This window comes from Theobroma umbraticum, unplaced genomic scaffold (assembly GCF_002168275.2).
Source record: "Theobroma umbraticum cultivar Fairchild unplaced genomic scaffold, ASM216827v3 scaffold_4.1, whole genome shotgun sequence".
Classification (NCBI taxonomy): Eukaryota; Viridiplantae; Streptophyta; class Magnoliopsida; order Malvales; family Malvaceae; genus Theobroma; species Theobroma umbraticum.
The window spans coordinates 1389620-1402869 of NW_018397258.1; the positions used below are offsets into that span (position 1 = coordinate 1389620).

The following is a 13250-nucleotide window of genomic DNA, read 5'->3' on the forward strand; positions in this document are numbered from 1 at the left end:
AGCTTTGGTCATAAAGACTCGATCGTTTCCAGCTCAAACTCTATTTCCTTTCAGAGTTTTCCCCAGTTTAGAAAATGGAATCTCCAGGGAAAGTCATAACTTACAAGAAAGAACACACATAGTTGAATTGAACATGTACACGTTTGAGTTAAAAAAAAAAAAAGCTACATCAACTTGAAACTTGGCATGACCTAGAGTTTGGAAGAAGGGGAAAAAGTAATTCCAGATTATGACGGAAGGGGAGGGAGAAAAGAAAATCCCATGTCAGAGCCAGAATGATCTTGGTCTGAAGTACAAAACCATCCAATTGCCAAGTATAAAACATTGTAGTACGTCCCGGCATACTGACTCAATCATGTTCTTGGCATGTACTACCTTTGAGAAATTTCACTTTCAGGCTCTCTTGTGTCAATCTAATGTTGACCCAAGGTTTCAAAATTCTACTCTCTGGTAAATAGGATGAAAAAAGAGCAACAATTTATGAGAATTTTTCAAAACTCAAATTTTTTCTCACCTCAAATTTTATTGTGTTTGTAGATATTTTCATTAGAATTTTCATCATGTCATCATATCCCGTTAACGTGTTGACGTCTCTTTTCATAAATATTATCACTTATCCCTCAAAACATGCAAGTAATAATTGTACTCAACCAATCTCTTTCACTTTCTTTCATCAATGGAAAAGTTAGAGAGCTCAAATGTTATGACTGGTTGTTGAGAAATTTTGGATGAAGTACCCCATGGTCACTATTTTGGTAAAAAATGTAGTAGTGTCTTGAGTCTAATCATTAATGTGAAGAAATCTTTTTGCCATGGTGGGAGATTATCCATGGTTTAGTTAGGATAAGAAAAGTAGGCATTGAAAAGCTTGCCTTGAAAAGAAAAATCCTCAAAATCTATGAATTTCCCTCTTGGCTCAATGTCACCCACTTTGGGGCAACCTTTGGGCAATCAGATGGTGATTCTCCCGAAACAGCATGGATCAGACCGTAAAGATTGCTTAATCTTTGTTGACAAAGACAATTCACTAGGAAGGTCTGTATCTGATCTGCCAATGGACATGTTTCCATGTTCATTTTCTGGCCTCGAGACCTCAGGGATTCAGGCAAGAAAACGGGCAGGGGCCCACTTCTCCCTGCCTTCCATTTCTGTCCGTAGATCTTTGGACTGGCTTCATCCACACTCAGTCTTGTATGGGTCCTCCGTACACGTGGCTCGATCGTACGATCACGACCATTCATCCTTCCCGGGCCCCGTGCTTTTAGGCGCAGAGATGTGTATTTCCATCCGATTTCTGGTTGTCATTTTCAACCTCACTGTCCCCAAACGATGCAGCACATGAGACAATCAGTCACGATTGTTGGATTGGGCCTCCGAGCACTTCTTCATTGGTAGATTTCAACAGATGATGTTGGGGCCCTTTTCTAACCAATGCATGTGCTCCACGTGTCATTAAAGGTCGTTAGGACAAGCTTCTTTGATCTGCCTGCTGCACGTTATAAAAGCTTCTGTAGTAATTAATTGCTTCTGGTATATATATTTTTTAAAATAAAAAAAATACAAAATTAACAATAAACCATATGTTCGAATATATATATATATAATCCGAGTTTAACAATGTTTAATATTTTCCTTTTTATAGAGAGAGCTTTTTAATTTTACTAAGTAAATTTAAAAGATTGAGGTGTGTTTATTCAGAGTATGTTTTAAAGAATAATTATTTTATTATTAAATAAATACATAATAATCATATAAATTGATTTATAAAATTTATAAATTCTCATCATTAATGTACTAAATAGTATTTTTAATGGAATTTAATAATATTTTAGTAAAAAGAATGAGTATTCCTTATCATAAAGTTTTCACTTTTTTTTTTCTTTAAGGGCCATGAAGAACCTTGCATGGGAGGCTAAGAATGTTGATCTCATTTACTGAAATCTAAGACGTGATTATTAGGCAATATGGTTGAAAGGAAATAAAGTATTAAGGATCAAAATAATATATATATAACTTAAACAATTTCTCTTTAAAAAAAATAATAAGATTTTTAAATTCAGATTTAAGTATATAAGAATTGAAATTTTAGTAAATTAGAAATAGTATATAGAATAAATAAGTAATTGAAAAAAAATTAATATTTTTGGCTCAAAGGTATTTGCACTGTGAATTTAATTGCAAAATAAAATTTGCTTTTATGATAGAGTATATAAATAAAAAATCTCTTCTTACGTTGTTAGTTATTTGCAGATAGCTTAGGCATATCAAGGCCTAAAATGATGTAATAAGTCATTTTGATCTTTTCCCTTATATATAAAAAAAAAGATTAGTTTAAATGTAATATTAATTAATTATTGTGCTCAAGCTTTTTTAATAAAATTATGCCCTGAATTTTTAAGAAAATCTTTAAAAAAAAAAACAAATGGTGACCACATGCTAGGCACGTGCCAACTCCACCTCTAAATTTCCATTCCCCCACTTGCAAAACGAGTTGCATTTTTATGGAATTTGTCACAAAATGAAATAAAATGAAAAATATTGTTACTAAGAAAAAGACATTTCTATAAATTTTAGACACCCAAAACCAATTACAATAATCAAAATAAACTGTCATTCTCAATCGATTAATTTAAAAAAAAGCCGAATTAACCAAATTCAATTAATACTAAAATAGTAGTATAAGTTGTTACATTAGCGCAATGATATAGACTTGCTTTACACAAAGCTCAAGCTCCCGTCTTAATCATTGCTTAAACAAGGTGAAGACTTAAGCAGACTCACTACCCTATCACCATCTTCAACATTGACCCCAAATCAAACAAGTTTCAAGAATTTGGTAAGAAATCAATCAAGGCAAAGCAATCAACGAATCATAAGGATTTATAGGTAGTCCAAAAGTAAATTTCTCTGTAGTATTTTGAGAATAACAGCCTACTATCATTAAAGGGAATAAGAATTAAGGCAAACATATGCATCAATCATCATTGAAACCATTTCTTTTTACGGGGGTGGTTAATTTCACGTCCCAAGTCTTCAGAAATTGAACAAATTGGAGTTCCATAAATAAATAATTTCTCCGTCCCTCTCTCTCTCATAGTCATATGCAACATGGCCTCTATCCTTAAATATTATTATAATTTTGTTTAAGAAAAGCTTAGTTAGATTATCAATGAAGAACCTTCATGGTAGGAGGGGAAAAAATAGAGAACAGAGTTTAAAGAAACTAACCATGTGGGGGTCCAATGGTACAAGACCCATGTGATCTCATTAGGGGGAGGCAATAAAAAAAATTATAAACTCAATGTATTAATTATACAAGTGTTGGCATGCATAAAATATCATCATACATTATACATAATGAGGTTTAATTATGTATTGCACCCATCAAAATGGACATCTTGATGGATTGGATCCCTTTTAAGACCATCTGAAGTGCCATGAATCTATGAACCAGGGTTCAGCATCAATGTCAGCAGTTTCCGATAAATCTTTTCGCCCTCGTTTAACACAAAATCCAGCTTAAATATACCTTATCACTTTAATTATTGTGCTTATCAGGAATGTCCAAATGGATTATTATCCGATTGAAAAGCTTGCAGAAAGATGTCTAACAAACTTTTTAGCTGTGGGGTTTTTCCAACCAAAAACTTTATGCAGGTGCAGTTTTGTTGAAAGCAATTATCAGTTTTCCCTTGGTACTGCATGAGAATTGCAGAAAATGTTTGAACCAAATGTAACCATGGTTATCCACAGAGAGGTAAACCAATGAATTCAAAGCCTTTTCATGTTGCAGGAAGAGCATGGTTTCTATTTATGATGGAAACTTGCAGGATTGGGAAGTTTCAAGAATTTCACAAACAGTTGGAAAGTACCATATCCACAGTTTCTTGTATGATATAAGAGAGTTGATGACTTGAGGAAGCAATTGGAAGATTGAAAAGAGAAAGACCAACATACAAGCAAGCGCCAGATAATTTAATTTATGAGGTCAAATTCATCCTCCTTTTCCCATAAACTTGTTTTGCCTTGTTGTCAAGTGTACAACAAACAATCGCAGGGAAAGAACCAAAACAGTTCACAGTTGTACCCAAATCCAAAGGATGAGGCTGAAAATAAGAAAAAGGACTGTACAAAGCCATCCAGTTACTAAAATGTTTGGTTTCTTGATGGGAAACAATAGGGCCTAAGGCACATAGACAATTAGCTTAAGAGAACCACAGGCAACAAAAATTAAAAAGAAAAAAAGGGGAAAAAAAAGATCAGAAACTAAAAGCAGTAAGTTATGAAGATTGAAGCACCTTCGCAGCAAAGTTGAATTGGTAAAGAACCAATGTCAAAAAACTCCACTCCTCAGCACCTCCAAGCTGAAGCAGCAATCAGCTCTCTCCTCTGCCAGCAAAGAACAAGTGAAGACTGCCTCTTCTCCACATGGAAACCACTAATTGGAGTCCGTTGTACCAAACACTCAGCTTGAGACTCCGTGACATTACTGAAAGTCAATGGAGAGAATCCAGATTGTACAAAGAGACTTTTCCAAGTAGGCGTTCTTTCCAGGGATCGATGTCGACCCAAGACAATCTTCTCGATACCAGGTTGAAGCAAGAACCTCTCAATCTTTTGCAAGGCATCAAGATTCATATTCACAGCATCAAGGGACTCAAGGAGGCCGGAATAAGATTGGAGGGCATGGACTATATGGTGAGGAAATGAGACATCAGTTCTGTCGCAACCCCTGTCCAAAGAGACCACAATTTTGGGTGACAATTGCTTCACAAAACGAAGGACCAGAGGGAGGGCTGAAGGGTAATTAGATAAACAACCAATGGGCAGATTAACTGCAATTGCTTCATTTTCAGGTAAGTGCAGTGGCAACGGCCAAGAACCAGAACTCAAGGCTTCAAGACTCATTCTCTCAATCTCGAAAGCCATGTTGATTTCGCTAGCAAAGTGTTTAAGATTATCCTGTGTGAAACTGAGTTCGAGCTCGTCATGAGTGGATGGAGAAGAAAAGGCAGTGATTTTCAAAGAAGGGGCTCCACCATTTCTCAAGACAAGTTCCTGCATCAAAGAAGCCCATTGCCCACCATACCCAATATCGAAATCAATAATGTGAATTCTACTACACCCTTCAAAAACCTCAAGAAGCGCTTGGTTGCAAGTAAAATTGGCAAACTGAACGATTGGAGAAATTTCAGAGAACGACTTGTAAGCGCCAATCTTGAAAATCATGTTATACGTGGACAAAGCCGATGTGTTGTTGGTAGTGTTCAAACGAAGGAGTAACTGTAAGGCCTCCTTGAAGTAGAAAGCAGCCCTGATAAAGGGCTTACCTACAGGAGAGAGCTGGTGATTGAGCCGCGCCAATATCCCTTGCGCGAGTACCGAATTCCCGGTTTCGATCAGCTCTGCGGCCTGGATTAGTAGGTCAATTATCGCCTGCTGAAGCTGCTGGTTCGCCAATTCATCACTAACTATTTTCGGTTTCGCTGCTGCTGCCATTCCAATTGTTGCTGGTCTTTGCTGAGGCATCTGGAGCTGTTGTTGTTGGCGCCTAAGATAATGCTCCTGCCCTGAACCCGAAAACGGAACCTTTGGGACCTGATAATTTGGTGCACTTGAGCCAGAGTTGAGTCTCTTTGGTGGTGGTGGTGATAAAAGATGATGTTCTTGCAATTGAGCATATGAGAGTGGCAAGAACATAGCCGGGTTTTGCGTAAACTGAGCTTGATTTTGGTTTATTATCACCTGGGGATTAAAAATCTGCGGCTTTTCATCTAAAGCTTCAAGGGGCTGAAGCTGCTGCTGTTGTGGTGGAAAGGCACCAGGAGGGAGTGGAGTAGGCAACAGATTGGAAGGTGAAGATGTAAATACCGGATTTGTTGGGATTGAAACCGTCCCAAGCCTCGTAAAATCAGAGCAACTTCCAGCAAGAGGAAGGTCATTGTTGCTTACCAAATTGCCACCACTAGCAATGGACTCAAAGGCAAAACCTTGATCCACCAAACCAAAACCTGCATTGAACTCCATGTCTTGAGACCCAGCACCCGACTGAAGAATCTTGTTTAGGCCCATGGAAGGGTCTTCAATATCACCCATAATTAGCCTCAAAATGGATTGTTCTTGGCTAGGAGAACCGGGCAACACACTCTCCCAATCCTCCATACCCAAACCACATTTTCCGTTCCATATCTACGGACTGGCTGTTTTTGTTGCCGGAGACAGCCGGGTTGCCGCCACACGGTGGTGTCCGTGGAGGCACGCTGCCTCCGCCGCCGCCGCTTCTCCGCAGAGAGGAAGACAGTGTTGAGGAAGATGTGGAGGACTTGGGCTTCTTCTAGTGTCAAGGACAGATGTGGGCTCACTGCCCACATAGCAGCAACCTTCCTTCTTGTTGCTTTGCCACTTTTCCTGTTGTTGATGATGTTGGTTTTGGAGTAACAGTGATGAATCTGAGCAAGAAGAAGTAGAAGAAGAGAAATCTAACGCCCCCTTCCCTTGAAACTCCTCAAAGGGTAGGGGCATGGCCTTCATCTAAGAAAATCAAGAACAAAAGTACCCTCAAATAACCCAAGCACCCAAAACTCTCCAGTTTCCAATAACCAATAAACCACCCCCCACCGGTTAGACAAGAAAAAAAAAATGAAGAAACTTCAAACAAAAAACAGAGATGGGTTCGTTTGAATAATACAAAGAAGAAGTTAAAAAAGAGACAAATTTTCTGGTAAGACCAACTCAAATTTCGGAGGATACACTTTCACTATATAAAAAAAAGAATCCCTCCTACCATGCAAGACTTAGCTCAAGAACATATGAAAAATCCATCTTCTCAAACACCAACCTCAGCTTCTTCTACTTGAACTTTCTTTTGCTTTTAATTCTTGGATGTTATTGGTACCTCAACTCCCATTTTTGGTACCATCTTTTCCTTTCTTCTTGTTTCTTAGGCTTTACTTTGGGTTGGGTTTTTCTTCTCTTTTTTTTCTCTTCTTTTTTTTTCTCTTCTTCTTGAGCCTTTGTAGTACTAGTACTCTGCCCTCCTTCTGTTTTCTGCTATGGATGCGTGCAACATATAAAAGTGGTAAAGTGCCCTTCATCCCCTCTCTTCTCTCCTCTCTCTCTCTCTCTCCCTCTCCCTTTCCCCTTTCTTCTCTCTCTCTATTTTTTTTATTTTCTTATTTTTTTATTATTCTAATTTACTTGTGTATTTTTCTTTTATGTGGCTTTTGTCTGTAGACGTAGTTATCTCCCTGGTAGGGTTCCTGTCGTCCATTTCAACCCTACTCTCACCACCGCCGAGCGTGAAGACAACTATATATCAGCAGGCTTTCACTCTCCTCACGCTTCTTCCAGGCGCGTCGCTTTTGGGGTTTTGTCTATCGTTTATATTATTTTTTTCTTTTTACAGAGACCAACGATGCAGAGAAAAGGTGAACTGGCTCAGAAGGGTTTTTTTTGGTTATTTATTCACATTCCTCATAATACCCCTTATTTTTTGTCCTAAAAATGTTTAGGTTCTGTCTGAAAAGGGCCTTCTGGGGATTTTCTTGGAACAGATCCCTGCTGGCCTGGTTTTCGAAACTGAATCTGACGACACGAGATAATGAGTATGGCCTTTTTTTTTTTAAGAGGGTGTTGAAAACATCGAGAAAAGGTTTTAACGGTTGAGATATTTTGGTTGAGATAAAAATGTGCGGCTGTGATTAAGAAGAAAAGTAGTTGAATTCGCAGTCCAAGTCGTGGGTTCGACTCTTTGTGGACCAATGGGTCGATGCTGGTTTGCATGAGAAGTCATTTTCTGGGTTCAGGTAAAAATAAAAATAGCCACAGAAATTAGGTCATTTGTATGAAAGGGAAGGGTATAGTTGTCAATGTAATATTTAATTAATTACTAATTTAAAAATTATGGGATTTAAGGAGTAATTAAGAAGGCATTGGTTCCTTTAATATAGGATAATTAAATGTTTCGGCGGATAATTATAAAGTTGTGTGAATTAAAAAGTTTTTTTTTGCTTTTCTTGAAGCATTGATAAAATATTAATTAAGGCTAACAAACCCAATGTATTAATGAGTTTTTAACCAAAATCATTTCTCCACCGTCACATGGTGGAACTAAAAGAATAATACTTTGATTAAATAAACAAATAACAGTTTGATTTTCATTTTTTGTTTACTCTTTTATATTAAAAAATATTAAATCTTTGTATTTTTTTTCTAATTTTCATGCACAATATATCAAAATTAAATTTTTTATCATAATTTTTATAAAAATTTAAAAATATATTCAAAGACAGAATAAATACTTTTTGATGTTTTGAATCTATTTACATGAACAATCAAGCCATCTCGACTTAGTTTTTGCATTTACAAAAATAACTCGTTTACTATAAATATTTGACTACTTGAATTGCTCTTCCAATAGTTCAACAAAATTGGTATGGCAAATTTAGGGAGCATCTCTCTTTGCTAATTTAGTCAAACATACACGAATAAGTTGAAATTTTCATGTTTGCTAACGTAAGTAATGATTTGACTCTTGCACTCGAAACAAATATCTTGAGATAATTTATATTAAAAAGAAAAATTATGTAAATCTCATTGAACCCAAAAAAAAAAATTAGGGGCTAGAATTAGTTAGCTTTAAATTTTTCTATCTTAAACTAAGAAGCAAAGAATAATTATTGCCTCAAACCCTTGATATAACTAAGCTTGGATTTCATTGTTTGCCATTGTAAAAACATAATATCTCATCTGTTAACTTTATTTCAATCATGTTGTCTGTCTATTGAGACTCGGAAAATTAACTAAAATTATATTCATACCATTTTATTAATAAAAAGTTCGTCAATGATTTAACAGCAAGACTTATAAAATTTATGAAATATATTATTTTGAGACGAAATAAAATTGGTGTGTGTTGGCAATGTGTTACTATCACTCAATCAAATCATAAAGCGTGGGGCATAAATTTAGAACAAAGGGGTAATCCTTCTGATTGTTTTCCTTCTTTTTTTTTAATCTTTTTTCAACTGCCATGTTTCACAAACATTTCCCTTTTTCTTTTAACCCCTTGTTTAATATGGTCTGCTTTTAACCTTTAAAAAAAAGTCAAAGTTGCTGTCAATTTTCCCTTTGTTTACTCATTGCATCTCTTGGGACTGGGATGAGTTTTTTTTTTTTTTTGTCTATATTTGTTCTTGAGGGTCACTTGCTTGGAATCAATAATGTCACTTTCCCCCTCTAACATTACATGTACTTCCCCTGTCAACCAATGATCATATAATCCATGAATATGAAAAGGGTAATAAACTTCCCCTTTACTTGTGTGATTCATTATCAAATTAATACGAAGTTTGCATTCGTGACCTATAATTAAATTATATATGTATGTATATGTATATATATATAATATAAATTGTGTGTATATATGAAGTGTAATATAAAGTGGAGATGAAATATACGAGATGATAGTAATGGGAAAAACCTAAGGGGCATTACAGGAAGTGTGGGGAGCAGGTATTTTTGGCTGTCTATTTGTCTAGAAAAGATTGAAATTTTGGGTATTAATGTGGGGAGGGGAGACATGCTTAGGTTTGCCATTAATTGTTTAGGAAATCCATGATTTGGACATGTCGGGGAGGAGGCTTTGTTTATCAGCCTCCCCCATGTGATTGGTAACAACAACTCCCCCCCTCTTCCTCTCTCTCATATGAAGTGTAAAGTGACCCAACTCAACCCTTCCTTTCCTATTGACAATAATAAAAAATAAAAATAAAAAAATCCCCTTTGCGTCCCTCTTTCTTCTCTCTTCCCCAACCCCCCGCCCCCCTTCTTCATTTTTCTATTTCAATACGGTTCAAAAATTTTATCATCCCTCTCTTAATCACCTTCCTCTCTCTCTATCTTTTCTAATCTTTTTGTTGGCTAAAAGGGCTTGGTGATGACAAGTTCTTTTCTCTCTTCTCAAGACACCCCAAATCTCAAGCAACTCGCAAAGGAAAAAAAGGTTGCTAGTCTAAGCCACCGTCACAAAGCTAAAACACAAGGCGTTTCGGATAATAGAAACTTCTTGGGTAAATTAGCTTTGTTTTTTCTCTTTGAAGACCACTAATCATGAACCATGACGTGATAGCCTCTACAAGGTTTGGGAAAGGCTTTTTGCCAAAAATGTTACATAAACCCATTTTTTTTATATGCTGTTTTCGTCTTGGATGTGAGGGCAGGCCATGATTAAGAAAAATTAAAATAAAACATTGAAAAAAAAATCAAAATTATTCATTTGGTCCACATGGAACATAATAGTTTAGGTAACCATGGGCCGACTCCGTGACACAAGCGCCGCCAATTTAGATCACGGATCACTCAAGTTTTAAGCACTTACAAGCTCAAATTCATGCATATATACAAATTCCATGGGGTTTTCTTTTATTTTATTTTTTGCAATGTGTCTTTGACTTTTTATTTTGCGTTACTCTGGTTGGTGACAAAGTCTTTCACCATGTTATTCCATGTTTTTCTGATATTAAATAAATTAATTAAAATAGACAAGGTTTTTTGGCATTTGCTGTTTGAGTTGTTAGGGGCAATTGGGATTTTTGTTCTATATATATATATATATATATATATATATATTCATTAAATAAAGCTATTTTGCTACTTTCTAAAGTCCCGCACGAAACTGCAAACTCTACATGCAATAAAAAAATACTCGGAAATTTATCCAATCGGTGGCCACTTGACCTGTCCACCGGCCCGGATACCACTCGATTTGGGTCGATTTCTGATTTTCAAGTTTGGATTTGTCTTGGCATATTATTATATTATTAAATATTTAATTTAAGTGAACAATTCAAAATTAAGTTTAAATTTTAAAGGTATCAATTAGATTAAGAGGCGCAGGGAGGGGGGTTTCGTAGGGCTCCCAATATTTCAAATATTTATAAATTTTTTTGTTTTATTTTAAAATTTAAAATTTTTATTTTTATTTTTTAAAAATTTTATAATTTTATCTTCTCAAATATTAAAATTTTCATATACGTTTTCTCCTCAAATTTTGACTTCGTCATTGATTCAATTCGATTAATTTAATCTGATTCGATTTATGAATATTTTTAATATTAGTAAAAGATGTTAAATTTGTAAAAACTAAACTGTTCCATTTAGTTGAATTTTGAATTTGAATTTATTTTAAGATATTATTATATTAATAAATATTTAATTTAAGTGAATGATCAAAGATTAAGTTTCAATGTTAAAGATATAAATTAAATTCGACTAATTCGATATGGTTCTATTTATGAACAATTTTAACAATCGCAAGGGAAGTTGAATATGTGGAGGCCAAACAACATTTTTGGTGTAAACTAATAAGTTTTTAATGTACAATTGAATTATATTGAGTGAAAAAAAAAGAAAGGTTAACAAAGTTTATTTTTCCGATATAACATGCAAGAAAGATATTATGTAATTCATCTTTAACTTGTTATAGCCTTGTCGGGATAAAAAAACCGGCTGTCGATGACGACCCCTGCCTGCTCTTTTATGTCCAACGTTGCCCTGCCTCCCGCCTTATGATCAAAAGAAACCACGTACATGAGCTCAGAAAATCAGCTAAAAGAAGCAGAGATGGGCCTCTGCCTCTTAAGTCCATTCGATTTCACTGCTTTTCCCTTTTGTTTGTCATTTAGCTATTCTGCAGTTTAGTAGATAAAAGACCGTGGCTGGTTATGGGATTGCCTAAATGTGGGAATTTTTGGCTTTTGTCGCATTGTACCAAGCCCATGTGCACCTCTCATGTTTCAATTTGTTTGAGCTAGGAACTAGGTCTAGCCGGCCTAGCTTTTCTTCTTTCTGTTCCTTGCGCTGCTAAATTTTGAGCCCAAAACTTTGGTCCACTTGATTCTTTGTCTCCCTAGCAAGGGAGCCTTTTTATTCATTAAATCAGAGCCCATTAATCAATGGTTCAATGCGTATAATTAACATGGTTAGAGCTTACAAAATATGATTAAAAGGTTTAAATACTCACAGAGTGTTACATTGATTGATATGCTTTATTTGTGAGATATATGATATGATTTAATGATAAGATCATGTAACAATTGATATGATCATATAATAATTAATATGGTTACATTAACTGTCACATGATTATATCATAAAATCTTATTATACGTCAACCAAAAAGAAATATCAATTAGCATTGGATCCAACATTTATTAAATTTTCATTACACTTTCTTACTTAAGATTGTATTTTGCTTATAGCGAAAATTGATTTTTTCCAAAGATAAGATTTATAAAAGGAGGAAAAGGTTTACTTTGGTTGCTTTCCCGACATTCGGAGCATTTAAGAAGAAAGGGTAGAAAGGTTTATGGGTTGGTGTTGGTGCCAGATTGCCAGTTTCGTCTTCATTGCCACCCTTTCTGGTGTCGATGCATAATTGATTGATGGTGAAACGATAAAATCTTCACGAGAACAGTTTCCATGGGTTGGTAGGAGACGCAACCTCTAATTGCAACTCCACGGTTACTGCCAAGAAGGAAATGTCCAGCAGCTGCAAGCAACTTTGGTAGGGATTCTAATGCATAATTTTCAATCATATTATTAGATTCGATAAAATAAAATTTAAAAAAAATGGATTTAAATAAAACTTAAATAGTAAAGTTATTATTTATGGCGAATTCGATGTAAGGTGTAAATAATGGTCATAAGCATCTACTACATGAATTTTATTATAAATAATAATTTTATAATTATTAATTATGGGTCGTTTTCCACGGGCTTCAACTAGCTTGGGATGAAGGCTTTTGCATGATTAAATTATAGGGTGATAATAAAATGGTAGTGCAAGCTGTTACTTCTCCTTTCACTCACCCTTGCATTAATCTAGATTTAATACAAGCAATTAAAGAAATGTTACATTGACAGTGAGAGGAAAGTCTCAGTAAATCATATTTACCGAGAAGGTAATTGAGTAGTTGATCTTATGACTAATAAGGGTTTTTGCAAGCTGTTACTTCTCCTTTCACTCACTCTTGCATTAATCTAGATTTAATACAAGCAATTAAAGAAATGTTACATCAACAGTGGGAGGAAAGTTTCAATAAATTATACTTATCAAGAAGGTATTTGAGTGGTTGATCTTATAACTAATAAGGGTTTTGAACTAGAGATTGATTTTCAATTGTATAGTAACTCTTTATTTAATATTACGATTATAGTGTTGAATGACATGTAAAGTATTTCTTTTTTTA

General features: G+C 35.1%; 1 protein-coding gene across 1 annotated transcript; it reads right to left on the bottom strand.

Annotated features, from left to right (window-relative positions):
- Nucleotides 1–3954: 3954 nt before the first annotated feature.
- LOC110414181 (scarecrow-like protein 6) lies at nucleotides 3955–6233 on the bottom strand. Its single transcript, XM_021425257.2, has one exon. The coding sequence runs from the start codon at nucleotides 6160–6162 to the stop codon at nucleotides 4351–4353; it is 1812 nt and encodes a 603-aa protein (XP_021280932.2). The 5' UTR covers nucleotides 6163–6233; the 3' UTR covers nucleotides 3955–4350.
- Between the last annotated feature and the right edge of the window lie 7017 nt (nucleotides 6234–13250).